Source organism: Ovis aries, chromosome 11, assembly GCF_016772045.2.
Source record: "Ovis aries strain OAR_USU_Benz2616 breed Rambouillet chromosome 11, ARS-UI_Ramb_v3.0, whole genome shotgun sequence".
NCBI lineage: Eukaryota > Metazoa > Chordata > Mammalia > Artiodactyla > Bovidae > Ovis > Ovis aries.
In genome coordinates, this window is record NC_056064.1 from 33,106,941 (window position 1) to 33,129,023 (window position 22,083).

At 38.3% G+C, this 22,083-nt stretch overlaps 1 protein-coding gene across 40 annotated transcripts in view; it reads left to right on the top strand.

Annotated features, from left to right (window-relative positions):
- NCOR1 (nuclear receptor corepressor 1) overlaps window positions 1–22,083 on the top strand; it is a 154,513-nt gene that overhangs the window by 54,023 nt on the left and 78,407 nt on the right. For 35 of the 40 annotated variants that reach the window (XM_060395456.1, XM_060395457.1, XM_060395460.1 and 32 more), the window contains 4 exons: window positions 2,995–3,172; window positions 6,528–6,664; window positions 13,925–14,117; window positions 19,465–19,647. In XM_060395456.1, coding sequence (XP_060251439.1) covers window positions 3,065–3,172; window positions 6,528–6,664; window positions 13,925–14,117; window positions 19,465–19,647 — 621 coding nt within the window. In that variant the 5' untranslated portion in view covers window positions 2,995–3,064. Of the gene's footprint in view, window positions 1–2,994; window positions 7,760–9,736; window positions 9,920–13,924; window positions 14,118–19,464; window positions 19,648–22,083 lie in introns of those variants that run through there. The other 5 variants (XM_060395464.1, XM_060395465.1, XM_060395463.1 and 2 more) reach the window with 5 other exon arrangements.

A 22,083-nucleotide genomic window follows, 5' to 3' on the forward strand; every position in this document is an offset into this window, starting at 1 on the left:
GACATACATGAAAAATCAAGTGGTAGTGGTGTATACAAATTACACTTTTATAAAACAAAATGTTCTCATAAGAACTGTTTTGTGTCATGTTGTAAGTAAAATTTTTCATTAGCTAAACTTTAAAAAAAAAACTTACTTTTGACTGTGTCAGGTCTTGGTTGTGGTGCGCTCTCTCTGCAGTTGCAGCAGGTGGGCTCTCTATTTGAGGCATGTGGGCTTAGTTGCCCTGCAGCATGTAGGATCTTAGTTTCCTGACTAGGCATCGAACCTGCTTCTCCTGCGTTGCAAGGATTTTTAACCACTGGACCACCAGGGAAGTCCCTCATTAGTTAAACTTTTAGCAAAACAAATTTCTAAGCTCTTGTATATTTAGGGCAGCTCCTTGAGAACCTGCCTCAAGCATTCATCTTGGATATGTCTATTGAATAACCAAATGCATTCCTAGAAGCCTAGAAGCCGAGTTACTGTGGTAGAGAATGTGCATATTTTCAGGGCTGATACTGCACAAATTGCTATTCTTCTTTATTTTTTTTTTTTTTTTTGATTGGGATATGTGGTTTATTGTTTGTTTTTTTTTTAATTTTAGTTTTTTATTTTTTAAATTTTAAAAGCTATTCTTCTTTAGAAAGCAGTCTGTACCCAGTTTACCAACACACCAGTCATCTTGTGAAACAGTACCTTTTCCTCCAAACCCTCACCAGCACTAGGCATTATTTTTTAAAATATTTTGCCAGTTTGTTTTACTTTTCTTGTCTTTGTTCAGGTTGCCTTCATTAATTTTATTTCTTTTGTTAATCCCATAATTCTGTCATGTTTTCATGTTTTATATTTCCATTGTGATCATTTTTTCTGATTTTCTTATATATATATCTCAGTATATCTAAGCAGCTGCTAATCTACTTTCTGTCACTATAGATTTGGCTGTTCTGGACTTTCATATGAAAGGAATCACAGTCATTTATGATTGGCGTCTTATACTTAGCATTATGTTTCAGAGTTTGTTCAAGCTATAGCTTGTATCATGCTTTGTTTTTTTTTTTCATGGCAGAATAATAGTCCCTTTTGTGAATATACCCGATTTTATCTATCAGTTCCTCATCAGTTGATGGACCTGACATTTAGAGTATTCCAAGGTTTGTGTAGTTATCTGGGGACTTAAGCTGAGATCTTGTGATACTAAGATGTAAACACTTACTCCACCTGTATTAAGCAAAGAGCACTCACTGTGAGACTACGTAGGCAGTTGAACAGGAATCCAGGGAGAAGGAAAGAAGCACAGTACCTCTTCCTGGGAGCTGATTCTGGAGCACAGTGCCTGAGGAAGTTCCTGGTGTGTCTTGGGGGCACCCCTGCTCTCTGCATCCTGTTCTGGCCCGTGTCTAGGCTGACGCCCTCTGCTCCTCTCTTAACTACTCTGACATGTCCTTTGGCTCATCTTCACTCCCACTCTGACCACTTTGCAATAACCTTCTCAGTTCAGATACCTGGAGGAGAATCTGATTGGTACAACCCTGCCCCGTAGAGTGGTTCACTTGACACAAACATTGAGTTGAAGCCACCCTTTGACAGGGCCAGGGCCTCTATGAGGAGTCAGGGACCTGGCGTGACCCACCTCTGTGGCTGTCAGTCAGTCTGGAGACAACCTAATTCTCTAGGCCAGCGACCACCACACTTGCTGGTCTCATGAGTCCTTTTATACCCGTGAAAATTATTTGGGACTCCAAAGAGCTTTTGCTTATGTGGATTATATATGTTGATATTTACCATATTAGCTATTAAAATGGGGAAATTCAAAACATATTTATTTAAAAATAATATAAGCCCAAATGTTAATGTAATGTATTTTCCAAAGTAAAACAAAGTTTGAGAAGAGTGACATTGTTTTACATTTTTGCAAACTTCTTCAGTATCTGAAAAGAAGATTGCTTGATTCTCATTTCTTCTTCTGTGTTTTAGTCCTGTGATAGGTTGTTTTGATGGAAGCTTATGAAAAAAAGCTAGCCTCATATAGATATGTATTTGGAAAAGGGAAGGGTATTTTAATAGCCTTTTAAGATAACTGTGGGTATTCTTTGATATCATACCCAAACCAGACAAGTGGTAAGGTTTTGAAGGTTAGTTACTGTGTAGAATTTGAAACCATATCAGTAAACCTTTCATATTCTGTCACAATAAACATTTATTGGTTTGTCTTGCAACTTACTGTGGTAAAATGTTTTGACTTCAAATGTTTTATTTATGCATAATCTTGTAATTCTGTTTGGGTCATTTGGAAAATACTGATTCACTGAGTTCTACAGATCTTTACATTTCATTGCGTAATATCAAAACCTCAACATTTGTTAATATCACCACCAATCTTGCTGAAAAGTCTTTAAATGTGGGGAAGCTGTCAGGCTAATGGTGGCAGATACAGGTTTGTTGAAACTCTAATTAAAGAGAAAAGGGGGCAGTAGTTTTCTTGAAGTGATAGGCTCTGTTTTTTCTTCCTTGAAAGCTTTTCTATCCCTAGTGTCTTCTTAGGCTGACATTTTGGGGCCGAATTATTGAATAAAGACAATTATTTCCTCTGCACAAACAACCTTATAACTTTCCCTGAATCCTTTTAATAATTGACTTTTTACAGTTTTACATTCATAGATTTTTGTTTTTGTAATGTTTAATATTTGTGTCTCAGATCATTATTGAAAGAAAGGTATTTACTGAGCTGCTGCTGTGTGCTGGCTCCTGAGTTAAGATTTTATGTGTTCACTTTATGTAGCTACTGGTTTTATTTGTGATATGTTAAAGAACCTTCTTTTCAGTATAGAGGAAAAGACCCATTGCTGGTTTTAAAGCCCTTGTAACTTCTGTTATATTGAGTAAGTATTAATATATGGGAGAAAGCTTTACTGATAATAGTGGTTTTATTTATGCAGGTATGGTTATAAGTTACTAGAAGCACCCTTGGTGCATTAGTTCTTATCGTTTCTGTTTTTTCCCCATCCTGTACAGGTGATTTCCCAGATGCATGATTGTTTGTTGCACTTGATCTCACAACCTGGTGAGGACATCCTTACTGATAATGTCAAGTTCAGGTTATCCTCCCAACCAAGGAGCATTCAGCACAGAACAAAGTCGGTATCCTCCCCACTCTGTTCAATATACCTTTCCCAGCACCCGTCACCAGCAGGTAAGGAACAGATATTACGCAAATTGCGTATATATTCTATGTTTCTCTCTACTTTTCCTATGTAATACATTTGTTGATCAGAAACCAAACACAATTATATATATGTGTGTGTTTGTGTATATATAATGGCAGGAACCATTCTCAAAGATTAAGGATTAATTATATTTATCTTCTTACTGTGGCTTTATGCCAGATTCCAGGAGTTGGCCATGTCTCTGCTTCTGATGGTAGGAGTTGTTGATAGAGTGTCAATGACCTAGAGTTTCTAAGTTAAGACCTATGTTTATGCGCCAGGTTCTGGTTGAGCATTAAGCTGGATGGAAGACTTGGTGTCTTCAGTGAGAGCCAGGTCTCGAGCTTAGATTTTGTATATGTGTGTTCATGTAGCTACTGGTATTATTTGTGACCTGTTAAAGAACTTCTCCCTTCTTGAGAGATTTGATGGTAGGAAGATGAGTTTGTGTGATTATTTTACCTTGTGAAAAAGATGAAATTACCAGCTTGAAGCCGGCCAGTGTGTAAGCTTTGAAAAAAGAGATGGGAAGAGATGAAATGGTCATTAGTTTCATGTTTTTTGCAGATGCCCTTTTTGGTTGAAGAAGTCACTCTCTACTCTTCGCTGAGGTTCTTAACCGTGATTAGGTGTTGGCTTTGGGTTGTGTGTCCTTACTGCCTCAGTGCTGTTTATCTGATTACTGATTTCCTAGTGTATTGTTGCTGCTGCTGTTTTTAAATCAACTTTGGGTTTAGTTTATATATAATAACATTTCATTGTATGTGTACATTTTAACAGCTTCATGCACCTATAAGACTACCACCAAAATGAAGAGAGAGAGCATTTCTGCCACCCCGGGAAGTTCCCTTATTCCCTGTCCAGCTCAGGCCCCCTCCCCCACCTCCTACAGATCTCAGCTCCCAGGATACCCATCTGCTTCCCATCACGACAGATTCCCTTTGTCTTGAATTTCACATAAATGCTTTTGTCAGTGGCTTCTTTTCTGTCTCAGTTTTGAAATATATCTGTGTTCTGGCACATCTTGGTAATTTCTTTTTATTGCTGGATATGGATATACCACAATTTGTGTATGTATCCAGTCACTTAGTTTTCAGTGTACAGGTCATGAACCTCTTTTGTCACATTTATTCCTAAATATTTAGTATTTTTATTGGGTTGTAACTGGTGCTGCTTTTTAAATTTCAGTTTTCAGTTCACTGCTGCTATGTATATTAATCTTCTGTCCTACAAAATTACTTGTTACTTCCTGCTTTTTTATGAATGCCCCAGGATTAACTGTGTAGATGATACTGTAACCTGAGAATAAAGACAGCTTTGCTTTTCTGTTTTCACACTAGGTGTCTGTTCTCCTTCTTACTTATTGCACTGGCTAGAAGCCTGCCCCACCACCCCTCCTACCCCCCCCACCCCCCCCGACCCCTGTTCCAAGTTGAGTAGAAGGTGAGAGTGGACGTTCTTGCCTGGTTTCTGATCTTAAGAGGAGAGCTTTCAGCCTGTTAGGAGTGTTAGCCTGGGAAATGTTTCCTTCCCCTGTATTTTCTTTTTAAAAAAAAACTAAAAATAATTTTATCTGTTTATTTTTGGCTATGCTGGGTCTTTGATGCTGCATGGGCTTTCCTGTAGTTGTGGCAGATGGGAGCTACTTTCTAGTGGTGGTGCACAGGCTTTTCACTGCAGTGGGTTCTTTAGTTGTGGAGCATGGGCTCTAGGGCACGAGGTCTCAGTAGTTGTGGTTCCCAGACTCTAAAGCACAGGCTCAATAGTTGTGGTACATGGGCTTCAGTTGCTCTGGGGCATGTGTGGTCTTCCCAGACCAGGGATCGAACCCATGTCTCCTACATATTGGCAGGTGGTTTCCTTGCCACTGAGCCACCAGGGAAACCCTATCCGCCACTTCTGAACTTTTCTCTTCTAGGGTATCTACTAAATGTCTTCTGTATTCAGTGAGGTTTCTTGTCTCTGGCCGGAGGAAGTTCGAATGAGCTTTGGCCATGTGTAGGGCTTCCCTGGTGGCTCAGTTGGTAAAGAATCCACCTGCAATGTAGGACCTGGGTTGGGAAGAACCCCTGGAGAAGGGAATGGCTACCCACTCCAGTATTCTGGCCTGGAGAATTCCATGGACAGTGGAGCCTGGCAGGCTACAGTCCATGGAGTTGCAAAGAGTCAAACAGGACTGAGCGACTTTCACTTTCACTGGCCCTATGGGAGCTCTGGGAATTGCTTGTTTTATCATTCCAATAGTTCTTTCTTCGGAAGTTGTTCTTGGTCCAGCCTTTTAAAGACAGGACTGTGCTTTCCTTATGCATTACAGATTGGAATTCAGCCAAGCACTTAAGGGAACCCAAATTCATATTTCAGGAAATCATTCTCTAACTCCCTTGGTGATTTGGTTCCAGATTTGTTTTCCTCTGAACTTGGAATATGTATTTGTCTGTTTTGTTCTATTCAGTGTTGCTGATGAGAAGTCTTTTTATTATGATCTTTCTTACTTTGTAGGAAACCAAGTTTTTTTTTATTATGACTGATAGTTTTCTATCGTTGGTTTTCTAAAATTCTGATATGTCCAGTATGGTTTAATGTTTAAAGTATGTTCAACTTTTCTCTTAGGCCCTTTGAAACCTGAGGAGAGGACTGAGTCCTTTCTAACTTCTGAGAAATGCTGCTTTTTTATTTCTTAGAATATTGCCTCTCACCTGTGGATGGATACTGACTGTTAGAGCCTTTTACTGTAGCTGAGATTTCTAACGTTCCTTCTGTAATTCCTATATCTTTGTGCTCTACTGTGTTCTGAGAAAATTCCTCAGTGCTGTCTTTGCCTGTATTTACCCTTTACATGTGTCTGTTCAAAAAATAAAAACACCCACCTAGAATGAGGGAAACTGTTACTCTTAACTAGTGTGCTGATCCTCTGGGCCTCTGTTTCTTCGCTTGTAACTATACATGGATTTAACTAGATGGCTTCTGTGACCCTTCCAGCTTATCCATTTTAAATTTAAGATAGGGATACTTTTTAGGATTTCATATTGCACACATGGGTTTGAGGTCCTAATAAGTAAATAATACAGATTAGGAATTACTGTGATTCGTTATTAGAAGAATAAATCAAACACAGGTTGAACACGAAATTTCATTTTGAATTCTTTTGAGTGATACACAATTAATGTTGATTGTTTTAGGTTATGGGAAGAGAATTAGGTCAGTGAAGCATTGCAATCACCATTGCTGCTTCTTCCCATGCTTATTGGACCATAACTGCCTTTGTACACTTGCCCTTGCTTTGGTTGCATGGTGCTTTTTGCTTGTTGGTTAATAATTAATGTGTGACTATTTTACTACCAGGAGTTTGCAGTCCCTGATTACCGTTCTTCTCATCTTGAAGTCAGTCAGGCGTCACAGCTCTTGCAGCAGCAGCAGCAGCAGCAGCAGCTTCGCAGGAGGCCTTCCCTACTTTCAGAGTTTCACCCGGGTTCTGACAGGTAACAGGTTCTCTTCCGTGTTTTCACCCAGGACTGAACTTGGGAAGTATGTGGAAACTCCACACGTGTGTCATTTATTTTATTACTTTCAATTCAGTGTTATATTTAGTCTTAATAGTCTTATTAACCAAGCTGTGATTAGTCATTTACAGTTGTATTTTGAGTGCTTTTATATTTGTTGACCTTTTGGAGTAGTTGTCAATAATAGTTTATAAACTCTTAAAACCTTGTTTCCAGAATTCAGAGTTAATGCTGTGCAGACGGCAGTCCGATAGACCTAGATTTGAATCCTGGTCAGCTCTTGGGGCCTTGGTCACATTATATAAGCTGGTGTTCTCAATTCACCCTACATATTAGGAGCACCTGGGGCAGTTTAAGAGCTTGATACCCAATCTTATCTCAGAATAATTAAATTAGTCCCTGGGATTAGGCCCAGGTCTTTCTTATTCACAGCCAGGGTTGCTAGTCAGTGATTTAGACTCCTCAGACCTTAAATTTCTACCTGTAAAAATGAGGATAACAAGACATTGTCTGCAAAGGATAGTGGGTATTTTGTCAGCTGATGTTGGTCTCATCCATATCAGATACTCATTCTCTCCAGTGTCCTTACTGTCTCTGTGGTCTTTTACTCAATTCCATGCCTCCCTGCCCCGTGTTTTTTTTCCCATTCTCACTTCTAAAGTATTTTGAAATATAACTGCCTTTAGTAAATCACCTTTCTTGAGTCCTTGTTGTAGCAGTTTCATAAAGAACCTGATTTCCTATTTTAAAAAGTATGTTTATTGTTTAGGTTTTAAGATGATAAAAAGTTTGAAATTATTCAGCCATGTTTAAAATCATTGTAAAATGTATTTCTTGGCGAAGATTATGGAGAGAAATCAGATCACTCTCCTCTGCTGTCTAGCAAATATACGAAGATAGTTTTTTTTTAAGAAAGGGCTAAAAATGCACCCTGCACATAAAGAAGGAAAGGATACAGCCACTGCCATCAACTTGGAAGAGTGGCATTCAAGGAAGAAATAAGAAGAATCTTTCACAGCTTGGCCTACTAATTCCTGCTTCTACTGTCAAAGAAGCAGTGTTGAAGAAAGAAAGGTTAGTACGGTCCTAGGATTTCTCATGATTGCCCCTGATTTGGGATAATGCAAGTGGAGGTGGTGATGTGGTGATCGGTTGACTTAGGAATCCTCATTATGCCATCCTGTGGTAAGGATAGTTATAGGTGCCACTTTGCAAAGTGCTGAGCCAGAGCCTTCAAAACTGGTGACTGGTGGAGCCAAGGCTAAGGATCATAGCCCCAGTTGAGTTTTCCCCTGACTCGCCCCATTTCTCTTGTTTCCTCAGGCTGTAGAGAATTATACAGAAAGCCATATCCAGTCCTCCATCTGTAGATAAACGCATACCAGGCAAGGTGGAGATGAGCAAGGAAACTGCACCCCCCCCCCACCCCGCCCCATTCTTTATCACACAGTGAGTCTGTGTAAGGCTACTCATAGTCTGCCTGAGCAGGAGGGTAAAGGATGTTGTGAACGAGGAAAGCATTCTCCTGAAAAGGAAGACTCAAGCAATGCACTGTTCCAAAAACAAAGACCCTTGTGTGTAAAGACGAAAAACAAAGAACATGCCCCATGAATGCTGTGCACTTAAGAACTTAAAATTAATAATGAAGTATTTAAAAACAAAGTAAGACAACTGTATCAGATAAAGTGAGGTTGGACATTCCTTTACCCCCAAGGCCACATTTTAAATTCTGTATATAAAGTGAAAGGGAACAAGGGATAAGATAGATGTGGCTGAAAGTCAGACCTTTGTTCTGGAAGAAAGGTCTTGAGATGATCAGAGTGAAGGCAGAAGAAAAGGACAGAGAGATCAAAGCAATTAGAAAGAGGCAGATAAATACGAAGGGCAAATTAAAATCATCCAACATGTCATAAGCACATGTATTTCCTAGGTGGAAAAGCTAGTAAGGGAAAGGAAATGATACTCATAATTAAAAAAACAAAAACCACCTTTTTTCCCCTTTAACATGAGGGAAGAAATCTGTAGGTTGATAGGACATATCTTGCTCCAGAAAAAATTTGCGCAGGATGATCAGTACTGAGACAGATCCTGGTTGAATTATTATTAAAGTTTAAGGATAAGTAAAAGAATCAGGAATCTAGCAAGCAGAACAAGTCCTTAATAAGAGAAAAGAATCTGACAGGGCAATAGCTACAAAGTTCTGAGGAGAAGAAACTGAGATCCAAAAATATTATATCAGACATGTTTAAAAGCAATAGGCAGACATTTTTAGACCTGAAAACACTGAGTATTTAAAGCTTCTTGAAGAATTTCTCAGAGATGGAACCCAGTTGAATAAGGAATGGAAGCCATGGTCAAAGGATTACAGTAGCCATGAACCCATTCAAGTGAGGGTCCATATGAGACATCTCCCAGAATCATGGAATCATGGTTCCTTAGCGGATGTTAGTACTAAATCTTGACAAAGTAAAATAATGTAAGTGCCCCAAATCAGAGATATGATAAGTATTGGAAGAATGTTTAAAGATATGCATTTGAAAAGTGTGCCTGGAGTGATTTGATGAATTCTAAAAAGGAAAACAGGTTAAAAAAAAATTCTTCTTCTCAGTGCTTTTCATAATTATTTTCCTTACCCTTTTCACTTTCACCCTTTAGAAAGAATTTTTAAGGAACTGATTTCTTGCATTAAAGGAATATTTAACTGGAATGTAGTAATTCCTTCCATTTTTAAGCCTTATTTCAATTTTTTCTCATATATGTATCTGTATAAAATAAACCAAATATTCTGTATTTTAAAAATACTCTGTGATTCTTCTGTTTTATTTTTACCTGTATGTCCATATATCCGTATGTAGAAATAAATGATGTCTGGTAATGAAACTCACCCCTGATTACAGCTATTGTTATGTAGTGGGATTTGGGGTGATTTGCTACTTAGTTCTGTTAATATATTCCTGGAATTTTTTTGTTAGCAAATGTTTATTATTTTATAAACACAGCACTTACAAAAAGAGTTATTTCTGTGTGAATATCATTTATCATGTTTTCTAGATTTTATTGGAAAAATTAGCCCAGAAGGGAATGGCAGTCCACGCCAGTATTCTTCCCTGGAGAATTCCATGGACAGAGAAGCCTGGCAGGCTACAGTCTGTGGGGTTGCAAAGAGTCGAACATGACTGAGCGACTAACACACAACACTTGGAGTATTTGGAGAGTATTTGGATGTTTAATTAAGTAGGTACAGAACAACTGAGGTAGTTTCAGATACTATAAAAGATTCTCTGAAATTCAGAGAATCCAGAGAGGTCAACTCATATTTATACATATTAAAATTTAAGTGAAATTAATTTTGTTTTGGACAAGAGTCTCCCTCAGCTGGGAATAAACATAATAAATTATAATTCTGATTGATCTTCATGGGCCAGTATTTTAAATAGCTATGAACTTTATATTACCCCAAGTGAAGGTTTATTACAATAAAAAATGCATTTGATAAATTCGCTTTAAAGCTATTTAAAGATGGTACTAAGAGATGTTGCTGCTGCTGCTAAGTCGCTTCAGTTGTGTCCGACTCTGTGCGACCCCATAGACAGCAGCCCACCAGGCTCCCCTGTCCCTGGGATTCTCCAGGCAAGAACACTGGAGTGGGTTGCCATTTCCTTCCCCAATGCATGAAAGTGAAAAGTGAAAGTGAAGTCACTCAGTTGTGTCCGACTCTTAGCGACCCCATGGACTGCAGCCCACCAGGCTCCTCCGTTCATGAGATGATGAAAGTCTGTAAAATGTAGGAAATTTTAAAGTTAAGAGTCTGCAGAGATATTTTAGTGTGAAATCTGGTGGAGTTTTTTTTTTTTTTTTTTTTGGTTGTTTTGGAAGTAGTACATTTTATCTTTCTTTTCATCAATTGATAGCTATTTGAGTTGTTTGCACTTTGTGACTGTTGTGAATAATACTACTGTGAACATCCAAGCACAGATTTTTCTTTGGCTGTCTATATACCCCTTTTATACTCCACGTGCATGCTTCAGTCGTGTCTGACTCTTTGTGACCCCATGGACTGTAGCCCACCAGCCTCCTCTGTCCATGGGATTCTCCAGGCAAGAATCCCAGGGTGGATAGGGGATCTTCCCCACCCTGGGATTAGACCCTTGTCTCCGTCATCTCCTGCGGTGGCAGGCAGGTTCTTTACCACTAGTGCCACCTGGGAAGTTCCATATGCCCCTTTTCTTGGTCACATACTAGGAGTGGAACTCCTGGATTAGGTGCTGGCCCCTTTTGTTTGCCATTTGGAAAACTACCAGACTGTGTACAAAGTGGCCACGCCATCATACAGTATTAGTTTTTAGAAGGCAAATACTTTGTTAAAGATGCGCGTTTCATGCTTAACTCCCAATATAAAATTGTATTTGTTTTCACCAAGATTTTCATAGTTCATTTAAATTTTTTTCTGAAATTTTAAATGGTAAATTATATATTTATTTATGCACGAGTAGTTTTGTTGTAAAAAGAATTGGCAAGCTGAAATGGGGAATAGTTTGATTTCTTGATGGAGTAAGAGCTTTCAATACTCTGTTTTTCTTATTGTCCTGTGCCCTGGCTTCCTGGGGTTCTCCTCCAGCTGTGGGTACACCTCACCCTCTGGCTTTGGTCAGTCTCCCAGGCAGAGTGGCTGGAGGTAAAATGTGATCCTTGAAAGTTAGTTAGCTTTTGTGGATCGTGTCCTGAACAGTGGTGCCCAGTTGTGGGGGACACAGCTAGGGACCCCAGAGGGTTGCATTTGCTTATGGAAGTTCCACACAAAATCTCCAAGCAGGCCAACAGCAGCCCTGGTTCTCAGTGCTGCATCCAGGGGCATGGCCTTTATCTGATTGCCCCTGGCTGCTCTGTGGAGGGTGGATTTGAGGTGGGTAGACTGAAGCAGAGAGAATGTGTCAGAGAGAGAGCTGGGGAGAAGGAATGTGGGCATCAGACAGGATATTGCAGCCTTACCACATGCATGATTTTCAATTATCTCCTCCCATCTGTGGTTTGTCTTTTCAGTCTCATGATAGTGTTCTTTGATGTACTAAAATTTTTCATTTTGATGAAGTCCAGTCATCTACATTTTTCTTTTGTTGCCTTACCTTTGGTGTGATATCCAGGAATTCACTACCAAGTCCAAGGTCAGGAGATTTTCCCTATATTTTGTTTCTAGGAGTTTTTAAGTTTTGAATTTATAATCCATTATGAATCCAACTTGATTGTTATGTGTGTGGAAATTCCGTTCTCCAGCACTGTTTGTTGCAGAGATGGTCCTTGCCTTGGTGAGGCTGACTGAGAGATGTGAGAGTTTATTTCTAGGCTCTTAGTTGTATTCTATTGGAGAAGGAAATGGCAACCCCCTCCAGTGTTCTTGCCTGGAGAATCCCAGGGACGGGGGAGCGTGGTGGGCTGCCATCTATGGGGTCGCACAGAGTCGGACACGACTTAGCAGCAGCAGCAGCAGCAGTTGTATTCTGTTGGTCTGTAGGTCTGCCCTTCTGGCTGTACCATACTCTTGCTTATTTTATATTTGTAGTGAGTTTTGAAATTGCAAAGTGTGAGTTCTCCAACTTTATATATATATATATATATTTTCTACAGTTGTTTCGGCTGTTGGCAATCCCTTGAGATTCCACATGAATTTTTTTTTTCTGCGCCACCTGTCTTGTGGGATCTTAGTTTCCTGACCAGGGATCCAACCCAGGCCCATGACAGTGAAAACACTGAGTCAACGACTGGACCAGTAGGGAATTCCCATCTCCATGAATTTTATGATTTTTTTTTTAAATGTCTCAAAAAAACTCTGTTGGGATTTTGCTGGAGATTATGTTGAATGTATACTTAGCTTTGTGTAGTATTGTTATCTTAACAATATTGTCTTTCAGTGCATGAAAATGGGATGTCTTACTATTTAAATTTTCCTTAATTTCTTTTAGCAATGTTTTGTGATTTTCCAGTGTGTAAGTCTTGGGCCTCCATGGTCTAATTCATTCCTGTTTTATTCTTTTGGATGCTATTATACATGGAATTTTTTTTGGGGGGGGAGGAATTGTTTTCTTAATTTCATTTCCAGATTATTCATTGTCAATGTATAGAAATACAGCTGATTTTTACATGTTGGTTTTTTAAAATCTCATAATTTCACCCTATTCATTTATTAGCTCTAACATTTTTTGTGGTTTCTTGAGAGTTTTCCACATATGAGATCATATCATTTGTGAATAGAAATACTTCTTCCTTTTCAGTTTGGATGCTTCTTTCTTTTTCTTGCCTAATATTCTGATAAGAACTCCCAATACGATATTGAATACAAGTGGCTAAAACTGTCATCCTTGTCTTATTCTTGAAACTTTCTATTGCAGTATTTTTTGTGATATCATTGTGAATTTTAAGGAGACAATGGGATCTTATGTCTTGAATCAAGATTTCAGATTTTTGAAGTATTATGAAATTATCAACCCCAGGGTTTGTTTTATTACCTATACTAAAAACAAAACGCCATGATTAACTTCAAAATGAAAAGTTGTTTTGTGAGATGTTCATTTAAACCTTGGCCACAAGTAAAATGTCGCGTCTGGAAATACTTTGTAAATACTCTATACAGTATATCATGTAAGGAAATTGAAACCAGATTCCTGACCTTCAAGATACTTAGGTACTTGGGGAAATAAGACAGAAAGTATGTTTTGAGGGTCAGAATTATGTGTTCAAAGCAATATTGCATTCCCTCTCAAGACACTTGTTTTTAAGTCTTGATAATAACCTCACAACTCAAGGCATTTATCTTTCCATGTTGCAGTTGCTGAAAGATTTTTTTTTTCCCTGCTTGCTTTTATTATTGATTGAACAGAGTGGCTCTTCTAGTCTAGATTATATTACTTCAGTTGTTATGGCATGGTTTTAAAAATAATTATTTTATGGATATTCCTTAGCACCTTTTAAATTTTCTTCAAATTGAATCTTCTATTGCATCTTTCACTACTTTACCACCTCTACTCCTACCTCCCCTTTTCTAGTAGAAAAGAAGAAACTTTTCTGTTAGAATCAGAACTTTAATAGGACTTAATAGTGAGGTATGTGTTCTCCTGGGGTGGGGGTGGTTTCACTTTGAAAGTAAATGTAACTGCTCATTCATTTCAAAGTTCAACCAGGGATATTAGCATGAAGTTGTACAATACTTAAACATTTTCAAGTGATTCTTTTCTCTGTGTGTGTTAGGCCTCAAGAAAGGAGAACTGGATATGAGCAGTTTCACCCAGGCCCTTCCCCAGGGGATCATGATTCACTGGACTCCAAGAGACCGCGTCTGGAGCAGCTTTCTGATTCCCATTTCCAGCGGGTCAGCGCTGCGGTCTTACCTTTAGTGCACACGCTGCCAGAAGGGTTGAGGTCTTCTGCAGATGCTAAGAAGGTAAATATTTGTTCTCTTACCCTGTGGAGTTGTCGGTCTGAAATGTGTATTTAGCCATATTCAGGCACAGTGCCTAAAAGAAAGACCAGTTATTCCATTCACCAAAGGTTAGTGCTGTGGGAAAGTAAAAATTTTGTTTAAACAAAACTAAAAAGCCACAGACTTAATACTCCAGACTTTAAAGTCAGTACTTTTGACTTTGGTAAATGAGAAACAATCTGAGGACTGCTGTAAAGAAAAATTGCTGTTGAATGACTCTCAAGCATTTTGTACCGGCTTGCTGGGCTGTAAAATGTAGTCAGAGCTACTCAAGACTGTCACAGTTCTGTTAAATTGAATTTTAAATAATCCCCTTAAATTCAGTTGCAGTTTATTAACTTACTACATGGGAGAAGACATGTTTTAGGTAAGGTTTAACTATGCTTATAATTTTTGTAAAGAAAAATTTTTATTCTCTTAGTGATAACTACTTTTAATATGAGCTATAATCTCATGACAATAGCTCAGTGGTAAAGAATCCTTCTAATTCAGGAGGTGCCAGTTCAATCTCTGGGTTGGGAAAAGATCCCCTGGACAAGGAAATGGCAACGCACTCGAGGATTCTTGCCTAGGAAATGATATGGGCAGAGGATCCTGGTGGGCTGTAGTTCATGGGGTTGCAAAAGAGCTGGACATGACTGAGTGGCTAAACAACAGCAATCAGTTCAGTTCAGTTGCTCAGTCATGTCCGACTCTTTGTGACCCCATGAACCGCAGCACGCCAGGCCTCCCTGTCCATTACCAACTCCCGGAGTCCACCCAAACCCATGTCCGTTGAGTCGGTGATGCCATCCAATCATCTCATCCTCTGTCGTTCCCTTCTCCTCCTGCCCTCAATCTTTCCCAGCATCAGGGTCTTTTCCACTGAGTCAGCTCTTCGCATCAGGTGGCCAAAGTATTAGAGTTTCAGCTTCAACATCAGTCTTTCCAGTGATCTCATGATATTTCAAACACTATGTGTTGTGGGTTTATGAGAAGGTTCTATTAAGATCATACCTCTCTTCCTTTTCTGTTTATTGTTACTTGCCTTTCTTTGGTGATGTGCATGTTTCTGTATTATACTTTTATTTTGTTCCTCAGTTTATTGTGCTTAACTATCTTGCTTGTCATTAGATCTTCAGATCAGGAATTAACCTGGCACTTAGTAGGTACAGAATAAATATTTGTTTTAGAAAGAATAAACTAATTCTTTAAAATGATTTTTTAACAGAAAGTATAACCCTTTTACTATCAGTATTAATATCTCTTTATCTTTGCTTTTTTGTTCTTAAATCTCTTTCCAAAAAAGTTTGTTTGCCTTTAGGGCTAGTGGCCCTTTCCACCGTAATATCAGATAACTAAATACCCACACATTTTCTTTGCGTTTTTATGGAGTGAACAGTGATTTAAATAAAAGACAATAAATATGTTTGCACTTTATTCTCAAATAGATCAACTGGAAAAAAAAGGTAGGTATATGTATACAGAGAGATAAAGCAAATATAGCAATGTGTTACAGTTAGGGAAGCTAGATGAAGGGTAATTGAATCCATTATACTAGTCTCTCAACTCTTAGGTAAATTTGAAATTTTAAAAATAGTAAGTTGGGTGGGTAAATCTCTTTGTGATGAGCTAGAAATGAACTTAACTCCTAGGAATATTGAGACCCACTTTACCATGTAAAATATCTGTATTATAGTCTGTGGGTTTATAAGGAATGTTTGCAGCATTTAAAAAAGAAGGAAAGAATGAAGTGAGTAAAGGTCTTGCAAGGCTGAATAAATGAACATAAATGTAATTTATAGCTATAGTTTTTTTTGGCAGAGAGCTTAAACTTCATCCATTTATATTAGATGAGAGTACAGCTGATTTCCATTTTATAGCAGAGAAGACAGATGTTAAGAAAAACTAAGTGACCTAGGTAGTGTTTCCTGAGTTGAAATGAAAACCCATGACCTCTGATTCCTAGTCCTGTTTCTTTCCTGCCTAAGCTGTAAGTCATGACTTTCCTTTTATTTTAGAAGTTGGGATTTTGAAAGGGTTAGCATTTGTTAGTTTTTTTCTTCAGTTATAGAAGAATGAAATTGGATAAGCTTGAAGGAAAAAGTTTGTCTCACCAGTTTGTTGTTAATAATTGTGCACATTTTATTGTGCTTACTTTGTGCATTGTGTATGACTTTATTTTTGCTTAAATAGGTTCTGAGGTTCATTTTGTGTCATTAAGTTTACAGTTGTATTGGTCATATTCCATATATGGATATAAAATAACTTGTCACACATGTAGGTTACCTGCTTGTTCATTAGAATAGTGACATATTTTTCTTAGCTTGATTTTTTGTTTGTTCGTTTCTTTTTTGTGTTCAGCTTGTGATATTTTAGTTCCCCAACCAGGAAATCAAACCTGTACCCTCAGCAGAGAAAGTGTGGAGACCTAACCACTGGACCACCAGGGAATTCCCTAGGTTCATTTTTTTGGTTTACATTCTTATTTACTTCCTTAAGTTAAATTCCTGTTAGCGTATTTCAAGGTTTTCCTGGGTGTATCCAGTTTGCCCTGAAAAGGTGGAAAACCAGTTCTTACTGCTGACAGCATGATGTAAGAGCACCCGGTAGCTGTGTGTCCTTACTGAAACCACACATTTACGTTCTTTAAAAAGATCATTGTTAGTTTGATAAATTTTTAATTTGCATTTATTTTCTAAGTTATTAAAATTTAACATTTTTTCATTTATTTTTCCTTTTTTCCTGTTTTATGAATTGCTTTTCATATCTGTTGCCTAGTTTTCTGTTGATGTGTTTTTTATTTTATGTTGAGTTTAGAGTTCACGTTTTGCAAATTATTTTTCCCGTTTGCCTTGTAAATTTATTCCTATTTTTTAAAAGAGAAAATTGTTCTTTATTTTGATTCATCGATGTTTTTTTAATGTCTTTTGCTGTTGACTTTCCTGTGCTCAGTATAATATGAATACCTTTTGTTTGAGGCTACTTGTGATTTGTTAATAAATCTTATATAAATATTATTATTTGGCTTTCGTTGTGATATGTGGGATAGAAATTTAACTTCCCCCGCCTCAAGTAGCTAACAGAATGTCCCAGCACAAAATTATAAACTCCCTGATGGCAAGCCTGTTTTGTTTACCTTTCTGCCTAGTGCCTGTCAGATGATAGGCACTGTAAACAGGAATTTGTTTTTTGTTAAATATTTAACTAGAGATGAAGTCAGTGGGAAATATTGATCTGTAATAGTAGTTCTTAGGGCACAGGTCAGACAGATCACCTGAGGAGCATTTTCAAAATCTGCTGAGTCGAAATGTAATCTGTTTTGGTATTATATGTGTTTGTAACACAAATGATTTCATATGCATATGTAAGAGAATGATGTTAATGTAACATGGAAATCCATGGTGAATGATTGTTGCACGTGAATGTTTTAGAGCTCTAAAGATCAAGCTTTCATAATTAAGAATTAGCCTTCTAGATAGATGAAGACCTTAAAAAGATTTAAAAAGTCTCCATCTATCAGTGGTTTTCATTTAGTGCAGGTAGTAGCTAGTTTAGTTAGTTCAAGAACTGCTCTGCTTTTCAGTGTTAAACTAATGAAGATTGGAATGTTGAAAAGAAACTGTGAGACCTTTTTTCCTGTCCTTTTATGTTTTTAAAGGTTAATCTGCCTGCCAATTCAGGAGACATGAGTTTGATCCCTGGGTCAGGAACATCTCCTGGAGAAGGAAATGGCAACCTACTCCAGTATTCTTGCCTGGAGAATCCCATGGACAGAGGAGCCTGGTGGGCTACAGTCCATGGGGTCGCAAAACGTCAGATACAACTTAGTGACTAAACAACAGCAAAGTCTTTATACTGCAAATCTGATTTTTATTAACATTATGATGAAGTGTGCTGTTTTGAACTGGAAGCAAATGACCCAAAGGATTAACAGAGGAAGCATAAACTGCAGGGTTTACAGCTATCAAAGGATTGACTATAGTCTGAATGCAAATGGTATTGGAGCTTTGACAGTATTATTTTATTAGAATTGCTATTGTTTTGTTAATGCTCTGCTTGCAAAGTTTACAGGTTTTAAGTAATAACTATAATCCCATTTTTCCCAGAAGCCTTAATTTAGCTATATTATGTTACAGAATATCAGATTTTTCAGGAATATACATGTTAAGTTTTAGTTAATCTCTGTTCCATGGTGTTTTGGAACAACTGTCTGGGTATATTTAAGTGCATTCTTGGTTAGAACTATTTTTTCTCAGTTACTTAGTCATTGTTTAATACATTGAGGGCCCTCTGGTCTTATGAACTGTGCTTATTCTAGACTTCTTACAGCCTAAAGAGAACCAGTGTCTTAATCTGAAATTCATATGCTTTGCAGTATTGCTCACATCTTCACCTTGTACTGGAGATGAGTAGGCTATGCGAGTGTGCATGTGTGTATTGGCAGGGTGGTAGGTTTTGGGTGGAGGCCTTCAGTCTACTGTAGTCCCTGCTCAGTATGGAGCTGGAGTGAGGAGGTACATTTGGCTGGAGAGATGTTAACATGTGCTGTGGGGCAGGCAGGCTTAGTTGCTCTTTATTGAGGGTGATCAAAGCAACAAAAGTTCTAGGTCATTCCCCAGACTTATGTACATCAGTATTAGCCCTTGGAAAGCCTGAAAACTTCTGATAGGAATGGCCATTTGTAGCTGTTAAGTTGAGTGGACACACAGAGTGCGTGTGTTCAGATGTTTCGGAGTGGCATTGCGACAAAATGGCTGAGGAATTGGCATCTTCCTTTGTTGTGATTGCATCATTATTTTTGCAGAAATTCTCTGTATGTCTCAGTACTGTAGTAAAGGCTGGTTGGCCACTTAACCACCTCAACCTGTATAGCTTTTAGGATCTTCAGGGATATGTCTGAACTGTGAACATCAGTGGTGTGTGTATGTGAGTGTGTGTGTGTGTGAGAGAAAGGGAGGGTGGGCGGGAAGAAGGGAGAAAATTGCTACTATAGGCTACTGTGTAGAAAGGGAGCACACATGGCTTTGCTAAGTTTTAAAACGCACTTTTCTTTCAGTTAAGAGAATCTTTTTTTAAGGAACCCATCAGGCTTTTTAAAAAATATTTTTATTTGTTTGCCTGCACTGGGTCTTAGTTGCAGCACATGAGATCTTTTAGTTGTGGCATGTGGGATCTAGTTCCCCGACCAGAGATTGAACCTGGCCTCCTGCATTGAGAACCAGAGTTGTAGCCACTGGACCACCAGGGAAGTCCCCGTTAAGAGACTCTTGATGCTGACATTGATCTTTAGTGAGGAACCATTTGTTCTTGATTTTCTTCTTTAAAGGACCCGGCATTTGGAGTCAAACATGAAGCTCCTTCCTCTCCAATCTCTGGGCAACCATGTGGGGATGATCAAAATGCTTCACCTTCAAAACTTTCAAAGGAAGAGTTAATACAGAGTATGGATCGTGTAGATCGAGAAATTGCGAAAGTAGAGCAGCAGATCCTTAAACTGAAAAAAAAACAAGTAAGTGTTTGATTTTACTGCTTAGTACATTCTTGGAATGTTTGTCTCCTTAAAGAAGATGTTGAACTTTCCATATTTTTAACTTTAGTTGATGTGCCATTTTAAATTCCACTAGCAGTATCTGAGGGAGGGTTTCCCTCTCTCTTCTTCACTGTTTTAAATAGCTATCCTAGTGCATGTGAAGTAGTCTCTCATTGTGGTTTTAATTTTAATTTCCTTAGTGACCAGTGATGAACATCTCTTTGTGTGTGTGTTGGTCATTTGTATATGTTATTTAGAGAACTGTTTATTCAGATCCTTTGCCCATTTTTTTTTTTTAAGCTGGGTTGTCTTTTTATTGTTGAGTAAGAGTTCTTTATATATTCTGAATATCCATATATATGATGTGCAAATATTTTCTCTCATTCTGTGGGTTGTCTTTTCACTATCCTGATAGCATTTGTTGATGTAAGAAACTCTTTTTTCCTGTGATTCGTTCAAATTCTTATTGAGCATCTAAGGAGGTATAAAAGTGATTAAAACATGGTAAAAGAGGTAAATCAAATGAATAAGTAATAGAAAGCAAAGTATAAGATTCGTTGAATCATAGCCATCAAACACAAGTGCTTTATGAAGCCGGAGTGAGATTGCTTCCAGCCTGGTGGGTTGTGGTGGGGGTGAATCAGGAGAGGGAGTTGCGGTTGAAGTAGAAAACTTGGTCTGAATTGCTAGTGATACTCAGCTTGGACTCTGTCTCCTTTTCCTCTCTCCCTATCTTAATTTATGAGGACTGTTCATCGTGCTTTTTCCTAGAGTTGCCTGCAGTTTTACTTTAACGTCTTCTCCAGAACTAGGTCTTTTTGGTGTTTTAGGAGGTTTGTGAGCAAGTGAGTGTGTTTTGAGGGCTTCCCAGATGGCTCAAGCGGTAAAGAATCCACCTGCAATGCAGGAGATAGGGGTTTGATCCCTGGGTCAGGAAGGTCCCCTGGACAAGGAAATGGCAACCTATTCCAGTATTGTTGCCTGGAAAATCCCATGGACAGAGGAGTCTGGCAGGCCGCTGTATGTTTTGAAGGATTCTTGACTTTTGTTCCTGATGTTTGATGGTTTTGAATCTATTCCATTCTGGTTTGATCTGGCGCCTTTTTGGCTGGAGTGTCTTGCATAGATTTCTTTCCTGGAGCTTTTTCTTCAGCTTCCTTTTCATTAGCAAGCTTTGCTTGTTTTCTGTGGAACCTTGCTACCACTTGCAGATATACTCCAGAGTTTCACATCCTCCTCTTCGTCTTCTTATTCTGCATCTTCTGAGAGCTGTCCACTAATAACTACAAGCCCTGAACCACTTTTGGACCACAGTTGGCGTTCAGCCCCCAGGGACAAATTAGCATGGCCAGGGTTGCTTCGTTGGGACCACCTCTGCTCTAGCAGTGTGCACTTCATCCTTTGCACCAGCCTTGGAACTGACCTCTGCAGAGAGGAAAAGGAGACAGAGTCCAAGCTGAGTATAACTGACCTATCTCAAGATAACTGCTCATCTTCATCATAATCCACTTTAAAGTCATCTTTATTGGTCTTTAGTTGACAACTGAAAGGTGGTTCCAGGGCCCCAGGGGCACACCTGTAGGTGGGAGAGACAGTGGGCAGAGGTGAGTGACTGTACTTGCAGAGGGCGGTAAGCAGGATGGAGTCACACCAGGGCAGAAAGCTTTCAATTTTAACTGTGATGAAGTCCAGTTTATTTTTTCTTTCACCACTTGTGCTTTTGGTGTCATATCTAAGAACCATAATCCTCGTTGCCTAATCCAAGGTCACAAGGATTTATACCTATGTTTTTTTCTCTGGGTTTTATAGTTTTAGCTCTTACATTTAGGTCAGCATTTTTGGTGAACAGAATTTCTATAGTTTTTGTATGTGACTACCCTGGGATCATTAAAAGAGTTTATCATCTTTTAAGAAATTTTATAGTTTCTCATCACATTATTCTTAATCTACCAGAAGTTGAGTTTTTGTGTCTGCCTCAAGATAAAAGTCAATGTTTTTCCCCCATATTAATAATTTATTAAAAAGTTCATCCTTTTCCAGCTGTACTTTTAGCTCTATTATAAATCAGGTTTGGACTGATTTCTGGGCTTTGTGTTCTTTGTGGTATTGATGTAGAAATGTAGTAGATATCTGGATTTTTGATTTATCTCTTTTTCTTAGTAGTTCTCAGTTTAAAAGAAGATGGGGGTAAAATTGACACGCAACATTATATAGCATCTTGATTTTATATTTATATATGTTGCAAAATGATCTCCACAGTAAAGCTAGTTAACCATCTCTCACTACATATGGTTACAGATTTTTTTTTTGTTTTGATGAGAGTTTTTAACATCTACTCTCTCAGTAACTTTCAACTATACAGTAAACTGTTAAGTATAGTCACCAAACTATGGTCAACTATAGTTTATATCTGCA